A 24,945-nucleotide genomic window follows, 5' to 3' on the forward strand; every position below is an offset into this window, starting at 1 on the left:
CCCTGGGAGAGGAGATGGACAGTGCTGGAAGAGGCAGCAGATCCTGCTTTTGTGCTGCAAGATCTCAGTGCTCTGAGAGCTCACCCACCAGTCTGAACTAATAGAGAAGTGCTAGAAAACAAAAATATTTCCTGTTTTATAAATCTGTGCTTCTTGAAACTCAGTGCAATTGTGATCTGCCTGCCTGAGGAAAAGGTTGTAATGGTACTGGAAGGAACGCAGGAAAGGAGCAAAGGAGCAAGTCAAGGACACGCCTCTGTGACTTCTATAAAAAGGTCTTTCAGGGAAAATCTGCAAGTTATTAAGGCATGACTTGTAGAAGCAGTTGTTATAGTTAATTTCCTAATGATATCTCAGCATGGCTTCCAGCCTTGAATTTAACAATTTTCCTCTTATTTCTATGAGGAAAATACCACCATTATTTGTATGGTTTTTTTTCTGCGGTACTGTGTTAGCATCTGGTTGCCCTTATGAGAGGTCAGCGTGTTTGGATATTCCATCCATGTATGCCGGCCAGACCTGATACCCTTTTTTTTGCTTGGAAGGTCTTAGACTTACATATAACAATTTTGCATTTTGTTCCCTCTCAGAACATTAGTTTGAGAAAAAAATCAAAACTCTTGAGGATTGGTGAAATGCATTATAGTGTGGCACATAATATCCCAGTACATTTTGAAAATTGTATTCATACAAAAATTAATATGTGTGAGTGATTCAGGATAGTATCCAATGTTCTCCTTATCCTGTTTGAAAACTTGTGTCATATATCCATGATCCACACGCATTGAAGAGCCTCAGAAGCTGAAATTCCATTAACCCAAACTTCTAGTGTCAGAAATGGGTACAACAGCTTTTTGTGGCTAAAAGGAGAAATGGCAAAAAGTTTCCTTGTATTTTTCCTCCAGGAATTCTGGCCTGGCCTCTGTGACATTATCTGTTCAAATGTGTGGTGGGTTTTAAGCCCTTCATTGTAGGAAGTTACTTTTGTTTTCTGTAAGAGAATATGCTGCACACAATTTTATTGTGTCTACTGATTCTGTTTTTAGAGTTTTTGCCATTCTTTGTTTTGCCCCTCCTATTCCATATCACATGCAGTGTTTACTTGCGTACCTTTTCCTTTTTCTCACAATTGGGAATGTGGTGGGAAATCCAGATCTCCTCTGCTGCTGTCATGTGACTTCAAATAATTCAGTAAGTTACAGTCCATAAAAGAGACATAACTGACTTAGGGAAAAGGACTGGTGACTGTCGTCTGTGTCAGGGAATTGTAGTTGGGCACAGGTCTTATTTTTTTATTGTTTAAATGTTTGCAGTCCATTGGTTGCGACATTCTGGAAGAGCAGAAGATATTCACCAAACAACTTTAATTATGTTAACAAAATATGGAGAAGTTTGGGGTTTTTTTAAAATCCCATGAATGTGTGAAGTCTGAAGTGTGGCATTACCACTCCTTCTCTTTAGAACTGTTCTAGGGCTGTTCAGGGTTTTTCTTACAGTAGAGGATTTAGTCCTGCTTCCATGGCAGCTGCTTCCTTTTGAAAGCTTCTTGCTGATACTTTTCTGGTAGTGGTGATGCTTCCTCTTTTTTTTATGAAACAAAATATTATAGTCTTTTTTGATGTTTCAGTCTTCTTGACAGAAATTTTGGCACTTTTTTTTTCTGCTAAGATGCTTATTATTTTAGTTATATACTTACAAAACGCATCATCATATTTGCAACTTTTGTATCTAATGTAAAAATGTAAAGAGAGCTGTCTCAGATTGGATTGTGACGCAAAACATAAGCTGGGCTTTGAGCTGGATGGGGGATGTGCTTACCCATCTCTTCACAATTCCCCATGCACTACTGTAGTAACCCAGGGCCTGGCTCTAGTCTGTTCTTGCTGTGGTGACCCTCCATTAGGGTTTAGCAGAAGTCAGGACAATTTACAGATGATGAGTTAAAGCCAAACCAAAACTAGCTAATTTTTTTTTTTTTTGAAAAGTAAAACTAAAAGTTTTTGGGTTTGTTTTTTGTTTGGTTTTTTTCAGCAAAGAAGGGTGGAAAGGACTGTACTCCCCTTGTCTTACCCAGCTTTGAAGCTTTTAGCCACTGAAATAAGTCAGCCCTTTTTTTTTTTTTTTTTTTTTTTTTTTTCTGTTGCACACAGATTATTTCATTTTCTTGTGGGAATTCTGGCCTTCCCTCCACAACAGTGTGTGTCCAAATGTGTGGCGAGTTTTAGGCCTTCATTGTAGGAAGGTACTTTTCTGTAAGAGAATCTGTCCTATGAAATTTAGCTGCACCTAGTAGTTATGCTTTTGGAATTTCTGTTATTCTTTTTTTGTTGTTGTTGTTCCTATTCCAAATCACATGCACAGTTTACAATTAAAGAGGGGGTTTTGGGGTTCCAGACTTTTTACTTACCATGCGATCCAGATCAGTCTGGATGCTTTGATAAATGTCACTTCCCTGTAGATTAGTGTCCTCTGTTACCCGGGCTCTAGTGTTTTTCACAGACTGCTTAATTTTGACCTGCCTCACCTCATTACTTTTGCTCTCTTTCTAAGGACAGTAATTAAAATTGATTGGGTTCAGACTCTGAAAAAGGTGATAATATCCCATTGTCATATGCCAGTACAAGTTCCTGCTTAACCTGAGAGCCACAAATTACATATCTAACGTCTATGGCCAGGTTGGAGTCTTTTCAGCCAGCGCATGTATTTTTAAGAAGCCTAACAACCAAAATGAAAGAAAAACCAGTTTTTCGAGTCTGAATTGGGACCCGGTATGCAGGAGTAACAGGACTGCATGAGATGTGTTGATTTTGTATGGAAGTAACTAAATAAAATCACTGTATTTTTGTTATCTTCTAGTGAGGTGTAAAGTTTCTGGGAGATTTGAGAAATCCTGATTTGCAAAACTTGCAGACATTTAATCACAAGTCTTATTATCTCTGTGTCTGTCATCTGAAATAACAAAAGGCATGCATCTAATATGTAAATCTCATCATGCAGTGATCTTGATGCTGGCTTATATTCCTATTTCTCTACAACACTTCCTTTGATTAAAGGACCCCAGAGGCTATTGCAGTTCTTCTGGACTAACCTTTTCTTCCTGTTCCTTGTCTATTCTGTGTGAAATTTTTGATTGATTTTAATCTCCTAATTACCCTTAACTAGTACTTTTTTTTTTTAATCTTGAAAGTGTGACTTCTTTAGCTACTCCAGTGATGTAGATAGGGCAAAATTCAATTTCATTCTCTGTGCTGTCAAGGATGCAGCATCGTACACCACAGGGGATGATAAGGCCTGCAGAAGACAGCTAGCTTCTTTAGGAATATCTTTAAGGAATCCACGGAGTTATGTGTATTGCAAAACAAGAAATTGGCAGTGTCACCAAAAGCCTTTAAATAAAAGGAAATCTGTCTTTTCTAGGTGTGGGAGGAGTACCTGGCAAAGGACAGTCCTTATAATAAAATAGCTGCAAATAGGATAAAAGTGCTAACATTCTGAAGTATTATTTACCCCAGTCCACAGAGCAGCTTTGCTGTAGGTAAAGAATTCATGCTGTATCTGTTATTTACAAGGCCATCCTACCTACATCTGGTCTTCGCAGCTTTGTGAGTGTTTAAGCCTTAACGATTCCAAGGGAATGTTACAATCTGGACAGTTTATTATTTTTTCCTCTGTGCCTCAGTGCAGAGCAGCTAACAGCTTTGGCTCTTTTTAACTTCACCGTGAAATACAAATACACTTACTTCTACTTGACTCCAGTAAGACATTTGCTAGCTGTTAATAGCTGTTAATGATGTTACCTCCGGGAGACCCTGACAGCCCTTCAGGCCCACACATTTAACCCCGTAAGACTGAGAGGTAGGTGGGAATCTGATTGCATGTTGGAGCTGGCAGTGCCATCAGGCCTTCACTTGAGGGACCACACCTCTCCTTTTGTCAGAGCAGTCATGGTTCCAGCGAGGTTTTGTCCTGTTCACTGTGCTAAAAATCCATTAAATGAGTAAGCAGGTTCCCTAGGACAATTATTTTAGTGGAGTCTGTCCTAACTGAGAATAGGCTTCCGAGTGATTCCCCCTGATTGTGCACTGAAGGCATGTGTGAGGCATTGCAGACGGGGACGTGGCTGCTCAAGACCCTGATCTCTTGCTGTAAAACTGTCTCGTGTAGTGGTTAAAAACATCAGCCTTGTCTGGGATGTGTGTGGAGAAACTGTAGCATAAAGAATCCAGATAGTTTTCCCTAGAATATAAGATGAATCGCTAGTCTCAGGGTAGATGGCACCATGCACTGAGCATGAGTGAAAGAAAATTATTTTGCTTCAACTGCCTGAAAGAAGGTTGCTAGCTCTCATCTATTAAGTCATCCAGCATTAGTCAGTGTAATTACGGAGGCTGCAGAAGTAATTCCAGATAGCAAACAGTGTTGAAATGTACAATTCGGGCTTAAAACCAAAACTATTTAAAATAGATTTTCCTGCAAGTTAAGGGAGCCCCAGTGTGACTGTCAGTCACCGCAATCAGGCACTACTCTGCACTCAGGGCTTTTTTGGCCTCTCCTGCTTGCTTTCTCATACCACGTTGGCAAGCTGCAACAAGTGAAAACTCCACCCTTCCTATAGACTGGGGAGAATAAGATTCATAAACGGCGACAGCTGGCGAGTAAAATCGGGGTTTCTCTGAAGGTGCTGTTTTTTCAGACAATCACTGTGTGCAGCTGAGAAAGGGGCGGGATCCTTTTCAAGTAGGTTAGTTGTGATTTGCTGAATCCGTGGACTTTTCCCCTCAAAACCCCAACCCTCTCTCTCTCTCTCTCTCTCTTTTTTTTTTTCCCCTCCCCTCCTTCTGAGAGAGAGAGAAAGGGAGAGGGAGAGAAGTTGGCTTGCGGCTGCATCTCAGCGCGCACGTCAGCGTTGGTCTGGTCCCCAGAGCCTTGCCTGACACCATGAGTTCGGAAGCCGATGAACCCAAGGAAGGTACGGTTCCAAACTATTTATCTTCGCAGGAGAGGAAATGCGCACGCTGCTTCTCTGGGCGCGGAGGAGAGTTTCTGCTCTCTTCAGCTTTCGGGCATTCAGAGGGGAGGGGAAAAGGCCTTGCAAAAGTGTTGGAAGCCCTGGCGATTTTGCAGGATAGGAAGTGACCGAAGTGTTGGCACCCAGGGGTATCTGTCTGTCTCGGCCATGGTAGTTTACTCACACGTGGAGTACGGATAAGTGGGAGAAACAGTGTTTCAAAACACTGGTAGCCAAATGTCGAAAGAGGAAGATTTCTTTAATTTGGGAGCGCTGTATTTTTCAGCAAAAGAGGAAGTTGCATGGGGAGAAGTGAAAGGTCATTGTTTTGGGAATAAGGCTGATGCCACTCACTTCCCTGCGGATGAGTGTGTGTGCGTGTGTGTGTTAAAACAGAGGAGAGTGCCAAAGCTACGGCGTGCTGCTGCCTCTGGACTGGAACGTGTGGAGGGGCTGGAAGTGCTCCAACAAAAATGCAATTATTCCCTGGTGTTGATCGGGAGGGGGGGTGTGAGAGGGATTCGGACAGTGGGGAGCAAGCAGGGGAGGAGGAGGGCAATTTCCTGAAAGTGCCTATGTACAAAAGAGCATTTATATAGATGAGGGAACAGGGCAGTGGTGGGGTTGTATGCTGGATTTCTTAGAATAGAATTGATGTTTCATGGTTAGACAAAGTCCTTAGGGGGATTCAAACATACAGAGATCCAGTATGGCTGAGAAAAACAACTTTAAAAGCCCCAGCAGAAAAGCAAGCAGTAGAGCGACCTAAGCATTTTATATTTGGTGAAAAGAAGAACTTTTCACAATGTTTCAGGTGGTTTTCCCCTCACAGTCTGTACAACTTCCTTCACTTGAACATAAGATCACCATGGGTGTCTGTTTACTTGCTTAAAAGATGATTTTGTTGATTTGCAAAAAAAGTCTCCTTGCACTGAATCAGAATTAATGCTAATAATACTGGTAGAACCTGGTAAGTAATGGAGCCCAATTGTCTCTGTTTTGATAAGAAAAATCCTTACATTTTTCTTCTTGTCAAATGAACATCTGAACCAAAAGGCAGCTTGTCGTTTTTGTTTTGTTTTTTTTTCTTCTGTAGGACAGATTTACTGAAAAGCAGAACTGTAAAAATTATTTCTCTATAGAAACTTTGAAGAAGAGAATATATGAACATACTCCTTCAGTTTTACAGCAGGAGAGATCTGCTTGCATGCTATAGCAGGAAAGATCCTCTGGTTTCATACAGGAAGCTCCAGACAGTTTTAAGAAGCTGGCTATATTTGAGATGTAAATTTTATTGTTTGAAGAAATGTCTTACCTTCTTAGATGACTCTGATTCTTAAAATCAAATAGGTTTGCTCTTTTCTTCATAAACAATTTGAGGTGCCAGGATTTTCATGCTGAAAAAAAAACATTTGAAGCAGGTGTCTGAGAGAGAAAAAAAAAGAGAGAGAGAGGTAGCTTTTTGATTACTTATTTTTAACTTAGGGAATATTTGGGTTTTGCTGTTCTTTGTTCTTAACGTGTTAGAATGGAAAATGAAACAGCAACCATTGTGGGAAGGTGAAGTACAGATGTCACTGAGAAGGTTTTTCAGTCAGTCTGTAAACGTATCCCTGGTAATGTATTCACATCTTTAAAAGAACAATTTAAAAAATGCATGAGAAAAGTGTGTATGTGAATAAAAAGTGAAATTAACAGATAAAATGTAGAATTGCAGCTGTCACACTACTTTGCCTAGTCTGACTGTACATTTATGGAAGCATAAAATACTGAAAAGTGCAGTCAAATACCCGTATATTGGTAGTGATCCAGTGTATGTAGCAGAATCTTTCAACAAGCTGTGTTTCATGAAGAAACTTCGGTTTTTTGCATAAAGAAAATGGATGCTTTGCAAATTCAAACTGAATGTGTGTCCCAGTCTTTTGACATTGAGGCTGTATCATTTTAAAGTGGTTTACCAAAGGGGAGGTTGTTGATTTTTGTTTTAGGTGCAAGACTAAATGTCATTCTAAAAGAGAAATTCTGATTTACCTACAAACTATATGGTCCACCTAGGGAATCGGGAGGTAACTCCTGATTATGGAGGGAGTAGAGGGTACACTTGGACAGTTATAGAACAGGTATTTTACCAGATCCTGTACATTTCAAGGCCAAAACTAGTGATGAATAGTATAGTGGCTCATCTGCTACAAGTTAAAAAGTGAAAGGAAGAGAAGGCTACATGAGAAATGTTGGTTTAATGATGTTTGTAAGCATAGGCAGATTTTTTTTTTTGTTTTCCTTAATGCAGAGGTTCTCAAATGGCCAGGAGCTAGTAAAGAGGTCTGTGAGAAGTTCTGAAGTTCATTTGCAGCTTCCAGGTGTGACTCCCGTGTGTTGGAAGATCAGCCTCAGTGAAGAGGAGAGTTGAGGGTGCAGTAATAAAATGGAACATTGTGTATGTTCTGCCAATGATCTGATGCTGAAGTGAGCAATACTTCACTTTATACTTCACTTTACGCTACATTATACAAGGGAATTGCAGTAATTGGAGAATATTGGGATGTCTATAAAAGTAGACTTAGCATGGATTATTATTTAAAAAATCTACATAACAAGATCCAAGATTGTAGGCTTTACTAGTGTAAAAACAAGCTGTATCCACTGTTACAATGAAACACAAAACAAAGGTCAATTTTGAATGGCTAACTCCTAAAGATTTTCTTTTTGTAATTAATCAAATAAAGGTAGAGCATTCGACCTCAAGTAAAATCTATTTTTTTAACAGGAACAGAGACTAAAAAGACATTGCTAGAAGACAGGCATTACCCCAGTATATATTACACTAATTGCTGGATATAGGGTATGCAGCAGTGTATGCGGGGTTTTCAGCTTCTGCCTTTGATGTCTTCATGGTCTGTATTAGAATGGTAACATGAAACACGTTTTTTTTTTCCTCCTGCCACGCTGCTCAGTAACTTCAGAACAATCTTTATATTTACCACAATGCTGTGGTAAATATGTGCATGTGTCATTATGGCATCAATCTGTATTGCATTTACAGATTCCAACAACTGTCATGATATAAATAACCCTGTCACATTTTCTTGTTTTCATTGCTTTCACCAGATGAAACAACTTGTGTGTTAAAGTCCATAAGAAGACTATAGCATTTAACTGCATGGCATAATTTCATTCTGGTGTTGATTGGTGCCATGTCACCTACCATGGAAGGTACCAGATGGTTTCGGGCTTTGATTTGACTGAATTCTTTTTTGACATCTGAAGGAAATGTTTTTAGTCCTGTCATGTTAAAACTATGTATCATGAGTGCACATTTTAAAATAAATGGCAACACCAATCAAGATTATTGTGATGCAAATGCATTTCTTCAATAGAGGGAAACAGGAATTTATGTAAAGCTCCAGAGAACTTCAACCTCATGCTACAGGTTTTATGCAATATATTTTAAAAACAACAGGGGAGAAGTCTAATATCTCAAAGGAAAAGTAAAACAGTAACAGATAATCAGCGTGAATGTAAGCCTGTAAAACAAACTCAGACACAAGTGAGAGCCTGCATTGCACCTTTTTCATACTTAGTTTTGAATACCACATTTCAGGAGGGAGAGAGATCAGAGCATTCCTATAAGTGCTTGGAGATTTTTTTAGACATGATTAGCATTTTTTTTAATCCAAATGAGATTACTGAAGAATGAGCTCACCTGTTTTGTTCCTTTTAGAGCTGAGAACAACACAGGGGTTATAAAATCACAGAGCAGTCACTGTTTCAAGAAGTTAGTACTCTCTCCTGTAAGTAGTACTGGATTTGCTTTCACATCTTGCAGTCATCTTTCATGTGTGAATGTTTTCCAAGCTAGAATTTTGTTCTAGACAAGATATCAGTTGCTCTTGTGCTCCTATAGTCCACTTACTCCATCTGCTCCGTCAATGGGACTCCGTAATGTGTCCATCCCACTAATTTCAAAACTAGCATTTGTTAGAACCTATTTTTATTTTATGACAATGAATGGGGAAATCCAAACTGTAGAAGTAGAGCATGGAATTAGTACTTAACCCCACAGATTTGAATCACCTTCTGCTCTCACCCTAAAGACTAAAAATTGTGGGCTTCCTTTGTTTCACCTGCTCTTTGCTTAGCCTCCCTTGTCAAGATAATAATCTTCATAAAACATTAAGGCCAATGAAACAGGGGCCTTTTGTTGTAGTAGTCTGGACAGTTCAGTTCAGAAGCAGGAAGAATCATCTGGCCCCAGTGGATGTGCTGGAGATCTTGATTACTCAATTTGAGAACTTTTTTTTTTTTTTTTTTATATCTCACAGATAACTTTCTTACTGTTGATCAAGAGAATGAAAAGATTGCTGGCTGTGCATATCATGTACACAGTCTTGTAAATCATAGCAATGCTTGGCAATTCGGCCTTTTGTGCAATAATAGTTGGTATTATTAATAATTGGAATTATACTAGGACAGGGTGATAGGGAAAAAAGTATCCCTCTAGTACAGGAAAGAAGGAAAAAAGAAAATAAGCTTGTGAAAGTTTAGAAAGAATTATTACTAGCCAGGTGCCGTAAAACAGTATCACATATGCATGAGGAAAGCATTGCCAGAACTACAAATAGTAGGGCAAAAGGAAAATAAAGAAGATAAAACCTTAATGAAGAAGAAGCAATGGGAAATTTAGGGGGAGTAAGAGTACAGTACACAGGCAAGTTGGAACTGGCAGATTTTATTTTTTAGTGTAGTTTTGGTGACAGTACATTTAATGAAGCAAGATGCAAGAAATAAAAGGTCTATGAGGACAAAAACTGCCATGGTTTGTAACACAGCTGCTGCAGCTTCATTGAGATGTGGACCCTTGACTCTCACAAAGAGCACTGACTTCAGGCTGTAAAGCCATCGAACTGTAAGAAGCTCTTCACCTCTCCCCTTCAAAACTGAAAGAATTGTTGTTTTTATTTTCCTGGCCACATCAGGGTCATCTTTGAGATAACCTGTTTGTGAGTGGATCAGATGTCCACTCTGATTGCTTTTTCTACAGGCTCAGAATTTAATTAGTTGAACTGGTGTTTTTTTGTTGTATAACACATTTGGAAGTCCATATGCAGTAGTTGTTTTCTGCAGGACACTTTGTACCTCATGTATTTATTAATCTGTGCAGCTGCATCAGATGAGGAAGCTAGGTGGTAATTTGAGCAGAGGCCATGGGATAAACATGGGCTGTAGCTGATAGATTACTTCAGAGAATCACTGAAACTTAACAGGTTAATAATTTAGCTGTGATTGTAGGGTTGAATGCTAGATTGCTTTGAGAAAATTCCATTAATATAATTATACTTATGCAATCAAATCTTTTAATCCAAAATGAATTGCAAGGTTCACATGCTTAGTTTCAAATAAGATTCAGTCCCTTGAGCTATCTGGTTGATAGAGAGAATCATAGATTAACTGAGGCTCTAGGGAATTTCTAGAGGTCACTGGGCACAACATTTCACTAAAGGCAGAGCCAGCTTTAAAGTTGGATCCAAATTCAAAGTTAGATGAGGTTGCTCAGGCTTTTTCCAGTTGCATTGATGCTGTCTTCCAGAGTGGTGATGCCACCACTTCTCTAGTGACCACTTTTGTAGTGCTTCAGTGTTTGGCCGCACTTGCTGTGTCATTCCAAATGAGACTTCCCCTTGATGCTGCTTGGGTCTCCTGCCCTCTTCTCTTTTGCTGTGCACCCTCAAAAAGAGCCTGGCTCTGCCTACTCTGTAACTGTTCAGTAACAAATTGCACATGATGGTAAGGACCACTGTTATTGTCATCAAACCTGGCACTTTCAACACGTCTTTGGTATCAGGTGCCCCACTTCCCTAATAATGCTGGTGACAGCCTGTAGGATCTGCTTCTATTTGCCAGCTGCCTTTTTGGGGGAGATCGTGGGGAGCCCAATACTGTTCACAGTATTCCACATAATGGAAGAAAGTACTTTGGTTTCAAGTTCTATGAGTATAACTTTTTCATTTTCTGAAATTGTTGTATTGGACACATAGTTTCCCAGTCTTCCTTTCATTTATCTGTGATTATAGCATTTGCTGCATTATGGTACTTAGACCTTTGGGTTGTTTCCTTCGGAGACTTTGCAAACAATGGACTGCCACAAATGAGACAGAGATTTGAGACCAGGAGCTAAAGAGCTAAAGTCAGCAAATCTCTGCAGGATCAAAAGAAGTATCTGGGTAAGGGAAGGCCTTGCACATACATTTGGTAAAGCTGTATTCTTTACCATTACTACTTCCAAGTGTAGTAACAGGCTAAATTAATTGCTTCTAAGAATAATGAGTGTTTTGTTATACATTAGCCAGGAGTAGCTTAAGGAAAATGTAAGGCTGAAACAGTCACTGTAATTTGCAGTTTTTATCCAAAAACACACAACATTTCTTTTATCACTATTGATTTATTATTTGGTCAAATATTCCATTAAATATTACAGTTTCAGAAGGGTTTTTAAATGCTGCTTTTTGAGAAACAAAATGCAACCCCTCTCCACTCAGTCATTTAGTGTCCCTCTAATAATAAATAAAGCAAATGAAAACTATGTTGCAGGTCTTATTTCAAACTTATGAAATTATTTTTTGCTACAATTCGAATACAAAATATGGTAAAAGGAGATAATTTTATAAAGAGAGGTTTTCAGGCTATTTCATGAAACAATTTCTGGTTTTTAATTTTTCCATACTCAATAAAAGTAGTAGGCTAAAATAGTTTAATCTATTTCATAATGGCTTTAAAGCAAAAATTACCTTTTTTCATATTTAAAGATTATTTTTTCATGTTTGTGTATTGGCTAGATATTTCTAAATCCAGTAGTATCCAGCAGTAGTACTGTTACTAGTAGCAATTGCTGTTTATGAGTGTGTAAGAAATTTGAGTGCTTAAACTGGCTGTTCTGCTTTAATGAGTAGCACTAATCTGAACAATAGCTTTATACATATTGACACTAAGGTGTTTTTTTTATGGTGGGAAATCTGAACGTTACAGATGTTCATGTTTTCTTAGTTTGCATAATTATATCTGATGAGTTGCTTGTGTTTTTGATGGTAGGTGTACACTTCCTGTTTTGTGGATGCGTCTCTGTCATGACTACAAAACAGGATACACAGTGGGATTAGCAATAAAATGCAACTGCCAAAATCTCAGTTGTTTTAACCATTGTGTCAGCAAAAGCAGAAGCGTTAAACACGTTGTCATTTGGAGACAGTCTTATTTTGAGGGAGAAGGAGAGAAACTGAGTGGCCTGTTCTTTGAGATATTCATTCTACATTTAAGACTTTGGGATGTTTTCTCTTAAATTTTGTTCTTATCACTAAGCATCTCTGCCCAAATTGGGTGGTGATTTGACTCAGTTTCCATCAGTTAATTCTCTGTCCCAGTTCTAGTGTGTGCTTCATTTCTAGCGCTTAGCTGGCAGGCAGAAGTAGAGAGCTCACATCTCTGGGTGGCCTGTTGGATTCGGTCTGGGGACCTTGGCATTCAAAATCTTCCCCACAGATCTGTTTTAGCAGAAGCAATATAGAGGATTGGATACACACTGCATAAACTAATTTAATTTTCCCTATCTTTTTCAGAATTTAGTATCAGCATTTGTAACCATGCAGATTAGTAGTGAAAGGTCAGATAGTCTGTTGTGCACAGCAATAGGGAAAACCTACATTTTAGTTTGACAGATAATGTACAAATGTCACAGTGTCTGCAGAGTCCTGTTCCTGCTGGCAGTTTGCAGCAATGAGAATAAATTGCAGTAAAGTGGGAATAAGCACCTAATTTATTTGAGAGCATTTATCCTTGAAAGGTTTGAAACCTGAAATTCCAGGGACATTCTGAGATGATTTTATGTATCTGTAAAGGCCAGTAATTGTAAGTTTCTCTAAGGCATTGCTAGATGCCCTGTGCATCTCTAAGAATGTGATACCCTCAAGTCCCTATCCCAAAATATTTACATTCATACAGCAATTAATAAAGAACTGAGTGCATGCACAGACAAGCATCCATTTAATTAACTTCAGAGCGGTGTGGAGAAACCTTTGAAAAATGCAGAAACTCCTTATTTTCAAACCTGACACTTTCATGAGGAATGGTTTTACTTTTGCTATGTCCACTTTGCAAAACTATTCTACAAAGGCAATTGTATTTCTAGAAAGAATAAAATTTGGTTTTGATATTAACGGAAGCAAGCAGATGACTGGTGAATACTTCAGTTACTGATTCCAGTGGCTGTTTTTCCTCCTTGTAAATGAGAAAATGAATGGATGTTTCTGTTCACTTAAAAACATTTGTTTTAAAAACATTCACTGAGGCATAGTGATGCCAACTTCTTTAGGAACTTGAAACAATGAATAATAAATTTGAGCATCTGCGAACAGAAATGGGTACTTCAGGAAGGAGTAGGAATAAAGTTTGACTCTGGTGTCTTGTGGTGATATGTCCTTATCAAGCCCACAGCCTTGTCCTCAATGTGGAAATTAGAGATTTAAATTCTGTGGTGCAAGACGTCGGGTCCTCGATGTATGTTTAAACTCTTCTTTACAACAAGCAGTTGGTATTAAAATCAGTAACTTGCAGATAAAAGTTGATCCCTTCTTTGTAACTTGTTACTTGATGTGATACAGTTGGGGAGGAGAGGACAACATTATGGTGAGAAAAAGAGAAAGTATTGACATTTTTATTTCAGTGCAAACACTTGAAATTTAGATTGATGGTGTTTCTATTCACCACTTGAAGGCTTTCCTTTTCCTGGTTCAAATTTGCATTCCTCCTTCTATTACCTATGGGTAATAATCTTGTTGCACTCAAGGTGCAACAACCTTTCTTGCTATTTTATGACCTTTCATAGCTGATCAGAGCTGTCCATTGCTTAGTTGAAAATGTCATTTGATGTCACTGCAAAGTAAAGAAGCTAAATTGTCAAATTCTGCAGCAATCAATCACCAGCTGTAAAAAACCATGCAGCCAAGTCTCATATGCTTTGCCCCAAGAAGAGAATTACAAAGAAGATGCAGGTTTAACAAACAGAAGATTTGAGGCTGAACAGGGACCTCTGGAGGCTGTCCAGCTTTCAGTCAGTAAATATACTTGTGACCTTCAAAAATAAATAGGATTATTACTGCTTTGCTAGATATCAGAGTTCTGTATGCAAATAATACTACTTCCTGATGTATGACAAGGTCAGACATAATATTTAACCAAAGATTCAATTTTACAGAAGAAGATTAAGTTCTAACTAACAATATTGAAGACCCATTTTTTCTCTTATGTTTTATATTCTACTAGAACTTAAGGACATTAGTGAAAGCAAACCAAACTCTTAAGATATGTGGGGAAGTGGATTGGTGTTTTGACAGTCTTAAATTAGGTTTAATTTGTTGTGTTGTTGTTGTTAAGTCAAATATTTTAAAGGTGGGTTTGGGTGGCACTAGTGGAAACAAAGAGGAGACAAAGCTAAGCCTCTGGAAGATAACTGTGTGCTTGGGTCTTGGAGAGCCTGTGAGGGAGAAAAGAAGTGAAGAAGAGAAAAGACTCAACATCTTGTTTCATGACTGCATGTTTGGATAAAGGTTGTGTTAGTATGGATACAGAGGAAACAGGCTGTAGCTACTAAATAATGGGAAAAGAACTTAAAACTTAGCAGTTGGTTCATTTTGCTCCTTGTGGAATAGGAAAGTAAACATGTTAGGTGTGCAGAAAAAATTGCCATTTCAGCCACCAGTTGTAGTCTTCCATAACCATGGAAATTGCCATGAGTGAGTGGTATGGAAGGCAGACAAAGCACATATTGTCTCTACAGCCATGCATTGAATTCCATAAAATTTATCCTTTCTAGTAAAAAAAAGGGTAGTAAAAAATTAAAAACTGAAAAAGAGATGAAGGGTGCTACTAGTGTATTAGGCCTAAAGAACAGCCGATATCTGATAAGTAAAATTCTTAGATGGTATAATTTTGTGTATTCTTTATAATCTACATTTCAATGTGGATATTGCAATGAATATACCAAACTGACACCTGAGAATTGAAAGCCCTGACTAGACTACTAGATTTTATGCAGCCGGCCTGTAGCTGTGGTAGTCTTCAGTGCCTCAGAAGTTAGTTTTATATATATATGTGTACATATATATACACACATAAAGTTAATGGTAGCAATCCAGCGTGCTTTAAACATTAAAATGAAAGACAAATACCGAGGGAGTCCCATCCTCTCTGTAAGAAACAGACAGTGTAGCTACAGATCAACAGGGAGAAGAACAGAGAGCCAGAACTAGAAATACAGGAAAAACATTATTAACAAGTTTCAAAGACGTTGTAAGATCCCTCACAAACTTCTGTGTCATTTGAACTCTGAAGCCTCTGCTTTGACTCTTTACATGTGATTCATATACATGCCCTTTGCATTTTAATGGCCAGGCTGTGACATATGCCTTGTGATTGAGTTACCTGTCTCTGTCATGCCAGATTGCCATCTCATTTGGACCTTCCAGTTCATTGTATTTTTGCAACATATCAAGTTTAATTTTCTCCAGTGCATTCCAAGTGCTCCTCAGCTGCTGGCTGCTGAGGTTTTCCTTCTGTGTTGAAGCCAGGAACTCTTTTTTTTTTTTTTATATGTATGTAGTTCCTGTGCCTACAGCTAAGTGTTTTGGGGTTAATTTTTTGTGAGAAATAATTCTTTTTGCCAGGATGATTGTAAGAGCAATTAGATACCACTTTTTAAAATTTCAAATTTAGAATGCCACTTGGGTTCAGGAGCTTGGCACTGTTGCCTTGATGCAGTTTGGTGTGTATTTCTAAGGCTGGACAAAATATAGAGTACCTGCATTGCATTTGATTGATTGGAAGGAATGACATAAGATACGTTTAATTTCCTGTGAAAAGGTTTGTCAGCATTATTATTCACTGTGCATGGACACTTGGTAGATACAGAGGAACCTGATACAGCCCTGAAAAGACCAACAGCTGAAATATACAGGCTGTGTACTTAACAGCACTGCACCAGTTGTTACATTCCAACAAGGATAACAAATGGTGGCAGAAGACTGAAATACCAAATTAAGTTCATGACATTGTTCTCTGTGACTGTAGTTTTCTTGGTTTAATATCCACTGTATTCTGAAATATTCTGAGAGCACTCATCTGAAGTTAATCTGATTTTTTTCCCTTGTTTTTAAAGCTACACTGTTAATGAAAACAAATGCAGAGGTTTGGGGAAAATATCTTTTAGGAGACTTTTTAAAATTTCTAAATCAGCTACAGTATATGTATCATGTGATGCATAGGCTGGCTGTGGGAAGCACAAGCATGTAAAACCAGAATAACTTGTTGGCACTGACTGCTCCCATGGGACTGCAAAACTCTGCAACATTCTTATTGGAAATAGCATAATTCCTTGCTACTCTACCCAGACTTAACCTTCAGGTACATTTTTTGGCAATTCTTTTCACCTCTTAACAAAAAAAAGTATTTTATTTTCTGGGGTTTTTTAATGGCTTGGTTTTGGTTTGCAGCTAGAATATGGATCATCTTTTGTGGTTTGTAAAATTTTGGACATTTTAATACACTAATATTAGAATTAAATAGCAAAATCCAGAAGCATATAACAGTATCACATGTGTTTTGCAAACATATATTGCAATGACTTACTGAGCATTTTATTGGGTGAGAAGCTATTCTAAATGTTGTTTGCTGTCTTTTATTTTTCCCATTTTCTGTAGATCAATATATGCTCACTTTCAGTATGAGAATGCAGGTCAGACATACTCTGTATATTCAAAAATGCTTAATTAGCCATATTTTTTCCTGAAATTGCTTGATTAACTGTTTTTCCAGAGTGACTTGCAGCCTCATAGCTGACTTCCAGATCCAGTAAGACTGCTCATGCAATATTTGCCATGCATAAAGCTTGGCTTCAGATGGGGTGTTTTTCCTTTTGAAGGTCTTCCAGTGTGAATACTAGAACTAGTGCATGTTGCTTGAATAATTAGCATTCTCGTCATATGCTCAGTTGGTAACAATTATGGCAAGACAGAATTTAGTACAATTTACTTTACCTGTTAGGAGAACTGTAAGCAAATGTTACTCATGAAAGAATGCTTTGTATGCATTAAAAATTTTAGTTAAAACTGTTTCCTAGTTAAAATCAGTATTCGTATATAAATCCCTCTTTTTAAATGCAAGGTGCCAAGTAAAATATTTGATCTTCCAATAAGGACCTCATGTACATGAATTAAAAAAGTAGAGGTGCATGTGAAAGAAGCAAGTACTGTACAGGGCCCTTGTTTGAGTTGTTTTTTTTTCATTCCCCCTTCTGCACTTGGCCATTTGCTGCCTGGGTTTTCCACTGCCTGGTGGTGCTTGCCCAACCCGTGTGCCCTACTGACGTCCTTCTATCAATAAACTCTGTGGCTCTCCTGGTCTCTTCCCACTCCTGCCCATAGCCAGCTGTGAAGTTGCAGTGCCAGTGTCTGAGGCTGAAGAGTGAAAGCTCTCAGAGTGTTTCTGGTCTTGCATGTCTGGTACAAACCTCAGTTTTCACCAGTTTTTGAAAAGCCAATAAGTGAACAAATGCTTTTGAATGTGGAGACTGGCCAATATGCTGAAGTGGCCATTTGGGAGCTGCTGTATTTTTGGAAGGAATTCTAGAAGAATTTTGGGAAGGATTTTAGCGTACCTTTTACCCAAGAGACTTTGAAGCACTGAGATAAGAATCAAAAGACTGACTCTTCTCTTAAAATAGAAAAAAGAAAACAGCATTAAAAAACCTTTTTGAAACTGTGACTCACTCAAATGGTTATTAAGAAGAAGCTATATATATCATTTGGCAGCTAGAAAAATCAACTTACTTTGTTCATATCTGAAGACTTCATAGTCTGTATCCTACCACTCAAGTTTTTTAATCATATTGACATATAATGAGTATAATAATTGTGAAAATTGTTACAGCCCTGGTAACAGGTTTGTAACTATTTATTCCTATTTTGTACCTCAGAACTTGTTTATTCACTGGTACTTAGTCTTGTAGTTTATCACCATTGCAGCTTTACCTTACTGAAGTCATGTATTTATACCTGAATTAATATATTTATATGCTTCTGTATTTATTATGTTTCTGGTCTGTGACATTCCTGAAAACAAGAGTAGATATGTGAAGACCCAGAAAGCAGAAGGCAAAAATAAGATTAAAAATTCAGTAATTCTTTTATTCCTTCATATCTAGGCAATCTCATGATTTTGGAGGTGCATGACTCATGGTCACATACACTCAGAGAGCATAACACTAATTCCACTTGATTTTAAGTTGCCACCCTCCAGGGAAATAGTGCTCTTTCACTACAGGAGTCTGACTGAACATGCAATTTGTATGGCATGTGCAGGCTTTTAGCTCTACAGTCTGTAGAGAGGCAAACACACACATCCACACAGGATTCCCGGCAGGAAGTCCATTCCCACATTTCTCAATGCTATGTAATAGTCTTTTAAATGCTGCCTGAAGCCCTCAGTCAGTGCTGTCCCTTTCCTCTCAAGCCCATGTTGATGTTTTTGTTCCCAAAAACCCTCATCATTTTTGGGTCTTGTGCAGCACGTGATGTTCCCTTCACTAAAATGAGAACTGGGTCTCAGGGAGCAGTGTTTCACAGTCATATTTTCTTTTCTTTTGGGACTGTTCTGTCAACACAGTGAGTCTCAGAAAGCTCAACTCTTGACTATGGAATTTATGTTGGTTCACTGTAATTTTTTTGCTGGATGCTTTTTTTTTCCCCTGCTCCTTCACAATGTGAAGTTTAAAAATACTCTTTGACTCAAGTATTCATTGTCAGTGTACATGAGATTGCATACACTCAGATGCAAGTGATGTTGAATCTACCGTAGACTATTGTCTTGTGGAAGAAAATAAGCTGTTTTTTTTTTTTTCCAAATACTACCTTTTTTTTAAAATTTAAATAAAGTTGAGACATAGGGTATGTGGCAACAGTGTAATATTCATTTGCCACAGTACAGAGGGAGGTGTGCTAGCTTCCATGTGAGGGAAAAGTCAGCATTGCAGCCTTAAGTATGAGCCTTCTTGTACTTCTATAGCAGTCTCCTGAGGGTCTATTAACCACAATTTTAAATTTTCACTGAAAGTTTACACTTCCACCCCAGTTTAAGGAAAACCTCTGTATAGTAAAATATTTGGACATTCTACATGTCCAGTATTTATTAATTTAATATGCAAAATACAATGTTAAACACATATACTGTGTGCTTGGCTATGAAAATCAAAAAGTTTCATAATCACTAAGCTCATGGTTTTCATAGGAGGCTGTCTCTAGCACCTTGTTTGCTCATTTAAATAATAAATTAGGAAATTTTGCAGATGTCTGTATTATTCCCAAGACTGATTCTGTGAGTTTCAAAGTAATGGAAGCAGGATTTCCTCCGAAAGCCTTTCCTCTTGGACAACTTTCTTCTGTGGAGGCATGGCTTCACTGCACATAATCATGCTTACTTGAGTAGTTTGTGCAGCAAATGACATCCCATTGATTTCAAAGGGGTATTTTTTGATGATAACCTTTTAAAAAGTAAAGTATAAAACTGCAGAGGAAAGAAATTGGAGCTATAAAGAGCAGCCATGAGGTAAACCAAACTGTGAGCTGCTTCAAATTAATGGGATTACCTGCAGGTCACCAGAGAAATGACATTATTTCCGTATAAAGTGCAAGGATGTAACCTGTCAACACAGAAGATGTGGTCAGACATCCAGGCCAGCTACTATAATCACTTTCAAAACGTGTCTACATACAGTCATCCTCAAGTAGTTGTATAAAAGTGCATTTTCAGGTGCTGGTATCTGAAATTGCAGTCAGAAGTTTGAAAGGGGGTGCCTGGCAGCCCTTGCATTGGGAGCACTGCCCTCCCCAGCACAACCTGTGAGACAGGCACCTCTGATACACCGATCAGCATCTCCACTTGCAGATACCAGGTCAATGTTTTAAAACCTCTTCTTGACACATCACCTGTCCTCTGGAGTCACAGGATCTTTTTTCTCCTTCCCTGTCTGTGAATTGTTCCAGTTGTCAGTGGGCAGGAACAGCCCTCGGTGTTGCATTGCTTGCTCGGCGCTGCAATTTCCTTTCAGCGCTCTCTTCGAGGAAGTGAAACCACTGAGATGTATTTTTGCATGTTGGGGTGCCAAAGCAAAATGAAGCACTGCAGGCAGGAGAGGAAGGTAGCTGAGAAGAGCTGCCCTTACGGCGAGGAGGAAAACTCCATATTCTCTCTGTGATAGATTCTGACAATGTTTCAAAGCACACGATAAAGTGTGCACTGCATTTACCAAAAAAAATACGCCACAGGCCAGACTTCACCTTGGGTGTTTTGCTTCTCTTTCTGCTGGCAGCAGTAAAAACTGCAATTACATGAGATGAACAAGTAAGTAATAGCTTTACTGTTATTTAAGGAAGTATGTTTGTCCATTCTGAAGAAGCTCTATACTCTTACTGCTTAAACTGAGTTTTATCCAAGCTGTGAAATAAATTTTAAGTCTTTCTGTCATTAGTAAGGAGGAAAAATTCTGCTTATAAACTACAAAGACTTAGCAAGTTCCTTTTTTGGATTGGCTGAAATACTGAAGTATGACATTTACATATTTAACAGTTAAATTAGAACCCATGTAACAGCACAGGGAAAATGAAACTAACGTCTGGTGTACTTACAGCAAAGATAGAAAGTATCTACTTTGCTCTAAGTAGCAAAGCGCATAAGTATGCTGGATAGCCCTAAAACTCAGACAGATATTGGAAAAATACCTTAAGAGTTCGGCAGCTTTTGAAATGGAGCAGTTCCTCTTTTGGTTAGCAAAGGTAACTGTGTGTTGAGTTGTACTTTGTAAAATGTAAAATCATGTAATATAAGAGGGGTTTTTTGTTGAAAAACTGTAAAATATTTAGCATACTGCCAAAAAGTAACTGCTGTTAGTAGGAACATCCATATCCATGTGGAGTGTCACAAAGAAGACATCATGACCATTACTAAGAAGACTAATTAATAAAAGTTATTAAATAATAGTTGATATTCCTGTTTTCTCCTGGAAGAGAAAGAAAGTTATAATTTTTCCATAGATCTTTGTAAAGCATTGGCTCTTGAGTTCTGGTATTTGACCATCCTTTGGAAAACATGGATTAGTTTTACTTTAATAGTAACCATTGCAGTTTTAGCTTTAACACAGAAAGAAAAATCAAATATTTTCAGTTCAAAATGACTGCTCAGCATCTTTAATGTCTTCCTGTATCTTTGTGGTTGAGAAGTGTGTCTGTCTTGTGATCTTGAGAGCTTTGCCTGAGATAGTTAACAAGGGGTTCTTTGGTTTGTGAGTGTCCTCTGGTAATAAAGACTTTCAAAAATGTGCTCAGACATTTCATGCTTCAAAACAAAATACTGATATGCACTGAAAGTTGCAACAAACAAACCTGCTTGAAGGTTTGTGGGATGATAAAAAAAGGAGCTTGTTATTAAGTTTCTCAAAGATACTCTTGAATTAAAAATACAGATTTGTGTTTCATGTCCTGAAGGACAAGTTTCTTCTATTTGCTGGAACCCCTGAGGCACCCTTAGTCTGAACACACCCAGCTGCCCACATACCAGCAGTTAGGAGGAAACCTTTTCCAAATTCAGGGACTTACTGTCTGACATCTGCAGAGTTGATGTTTTCATTAAAAGAAAAAAAAAAAAAGAAGAAAATATTTCCAGTCCCTGTGTTTGCTAAGCAAACCTTTCATATGTATAGTAAATGTAAACAGATGTAGTCTTCCTTCCCCCTGTCTGAGACTCCAGGAGAGCTGCAGCACAACAGCAGCCATTTCCCAGACAATTCTAACTGCAAATATCAGCTCACATGTGTCAAAAAATTGTAACTGACAACAGAACAAGTCATAACATTTCAAGTCAAGTTTGTGAAGGATTGTTTGGGGTCTTCTAACAAGGACTTTTTGTTCTTTTGAACAAAAGTGCGAACCAGTCAATGGGTGTATTAGTGCAATCAAACATAGTTTTAGAACTGGAAATGTAGTCTAGGATCTACTTCATTGGTCACAAAAAGACATTTTTAAAGGGTTATGCTCACAATTGTTATGAGAATCCCTAGGAAATAAATCTCTTGTTTTACTGCAAAAAGTATAGGACATGGAAATGTTAATCTGTACTTGCTTTTCTTCTGAAAACCAGTGTCTTCAGTTTCCATCCAGAGAATCTCAGTGTTGTTTGCTGACCGTGGTATTTTGTATTTCTTTAGTATTTCTGTATGGATATCTATAGATATGTACAAAATAGATATCTTTTAAAAAAATTAATGTCTGGTGTCTGCATTCACTGATCATGTAAAATGCTAAGCAGGAAAAGGCTTTATAATGGTTGCTTCACTGAATTATTATCTTTATTTGAGTAGCAGTGGTTATTTTTCATGGCATTGAAATAATCCTGGTTTCAGATTTCATTATGAAAGTGAGAATCAGATTAGATTTGTGACTCATCTGATCAAATAGGGCAGTTTTATTGCCTCAATTTGAAATTCCATCAATCTATATATAGAGAGAGCTTCCAAACCATTTCTGAGCAAGTTCAGTTGGTATTTTCACAAAAGTAAAACTGTCTGAAAGAATGTAAAGCTAAAGAAATGTAATTTTAGGGATTTAAAGATGGGTTTTTTTTCTGCAACTATGTTGCATTATTTTTGTGGCACTTAGTAAGACTATTGTGAATGTATTAATATAGAAATATTCCTCAACTTGCTGTCCAGAGACTGTCTATTTGGAAGTACTGACTGCACACTTTTTTCTTCTAGTGGCCACAGATGTCTTCAACTCCAAAAGTCTGGCCATTCAGGCCCAGAAGAAGATCCTTGGAAAAATGGTGTCCAAATCAATAGCAACTACTTTGATTGATGATACAAGCAGTGATGTTTTAGATGAGCTTTACAGAGTAACAAAGGAATATACACAAAATAAAAAAGAAGCAGAGAAGATCATCAAAAACCTCATTAAAATAGTCCTCAAATTGGCAATTCTCTACAGGAACAACCAGTTTAATCAGGAGGAAATAGCACTGATGGAGAAATTCAAGAAGAAGGTCCATCAGCTGGCTAAGACCGTGGTCAGTTTCCATCAAGTGGATTATACCTTTGACAGGAACTTTTTGTCCAAACTCTTGAATGAATGTAGAGAGCTGCTGCATGAAATCATTCAGCGTCACCTAACTGCGAAGTCACACGGACGCGTCAACAATGTGTTTGATCACTTCTCTGATTGTGAATTCTTGGCTGCCTTGTACAATCCCTTTGGACCTTATAAAATCCATTTGCAGAAACTTTGTGATGGGGTCAACAAAATGCTAGATGAGGGGAACATATAAGTCCTTGTATTAGAGGTGACTGCCTATGAGTTATTTGTGGATGGAACACTGTTGATTTATGAAGGAATAAGGGAGCATGCAAACAGGTTTTTTTACATTATACCAAATCTTTCCTAAATATCTTTATTAATTGATTTCTTACTGTGCGCTATCTGTTGCTATTCACAGTCCATCTGGAAGAAAAACTGCACATGACTTTTTTTACTGTGCTTTGCCTATGGAAACAGCTTGATAAAGATAATCAAACAGAATGGTTCAAGTAGAGTGAGAGTCTTGTGAGATAGATATACAAACCAAAACAATATGCCGTCAGACAATCCGCATCTTTCATAGATTTACAGAATTAATTCTAAACTATCAGAATCCATTAATGTTGGTAACAGACTGTCATGGTGATGGTACACTCTGTAATTTCTTTCATTTACTTGTAAAATAGACATATTTGATTCAGTTATAGTCTTTTATGCTCTCTGCACAGATAACAGCTTCCTAGTGTTGCCATTATGAAGCATTGAGTTTTAAATAAAATCAGTGATGCTGTCACATAGAGTCTTAACAGCAGGCTTGTGCATCTCCAGCTCAGAGGTGAAAAATTCCTGTCTGCAAGGCAGGATCTCCCAAGTAGAGATCCTGATAGACCTGCACAGGTGCTTGCTTCCTTTGACTACATGGGGATTATTTGAGGAATAAGCTACAGGAAAAGAGCTGAACTGGGAAAGAGCATTCCCAAGAAACTGCTTGTGGTACAGAATTTTAACTCTGCCTACAATAAGATAAAACACAGTGACTTCTCTGTGCAATTCCTTAAGATTTATAGAATTCTGCTAGTAGAATCATAGAAACAATCATTTGGGTTGGAAGGGTCACAATTCTTTTCGAAAAGATGTGAGTCATTATATCTGATATACTAGTCTGATGTGTATGATCATGTGAATTCACCAAAGTTGATAAATTGCAAGCCAATTTGCATTGTGTACAATGAAAGTAGAAACAGAAATTAATGTTATCATTGTGTTATATACTATTTAGCTAATGGAAAAATGGAATTTTAAATAATTTTTTTTCTTCTTTTCTTACTTCCTACTTTTTATCCTTTTTCTTCCTCATCTTCTCTCTGCCTTGACATTGGGGATAAAAAATGTGACTTTCTAGACACTGTAATGTACTTAAAAGCATGAAGTTAATACATTTCAAACAGCCAAAGACTTTTTGTTAGGAAGCATATAAAGAATTTGCTGTTTATTTAATTGCCAGTGTTTTTGCTGTTTGCTGTGTCCTTTTGTTTTAATGAGTAAACCAAAGAATATTTGCACTCCAAACTTCTCTTGTCTTTTTTCCCCCTTATCATATTTTAAATTCTAAATTGTGCCAGCAACAAAAGCAGTGCAACATCTGACATACGATTTCAGCATTACTTGTGATTTTTAAGAGAGAAAAATAAGTTTTATTGCTGTTAGGTTGGTCATTAGGCTCTCAATATTCCTGGAAACCTGCTGGATTAATGTGTTCAAAATGTGAATTCA

The 24,945-nt window shown here is 37.8% G+C and overlaps 1 protein-coding gene across 10 annotated transcripts in view; it reads left to right on the forward strand.

Moving 5' to 3' along the window:
- The window catches only part of TNFAIP8 (TNF alpha induced protein 8), a 55,801-nt gene extending 31,060 nt beyond the window's left edge, over positions 1 to 24,741 (forward strand). For 5 of the 10 annotated variants that reach the window (XM_064403905.1, XM_064403906.1, XM_064403910.1 and 2 more), the window contains one exon: positions 22,857 to 24,741. In XM_064403905.1, coding sequence (XP_064259975.1) covers positions 22,857 to 23,422 — 566 coding nt within the window. In that variant the 3' untranslated portion in view covers positions 23,423 to 24,741. Of the gene's footprint in view, positions 1 to 4,606; positions 4,742 to 4,793; positions 4,970 to 16,389; positions 16,457 to 19,865; positions 20,450 to 22,856 lie in introns of those variants that run through there. The other 5 variants (XM_064403909.1, XM_064403913.1, XM_064403904.1 and 2 more) reach the window with 5 other exon arrangements.
- Positions 24,742 to 24,945: the final 204 nt, after the last annotated feature.

The sequence above is a fragment of the Passer domesticus genome, chromosome Z (genome assembly GCF_036417665.1).
Source record: "Passer domesticus isolate bPasDom1 chromosome Z, bPasDom1.hap1, whole genome shotgun sequence".
NCBI lineage: Eukaryota > Metazoa > Chordata > Aves > Passeriformes > Passeridae > Passer > Passer domesticus.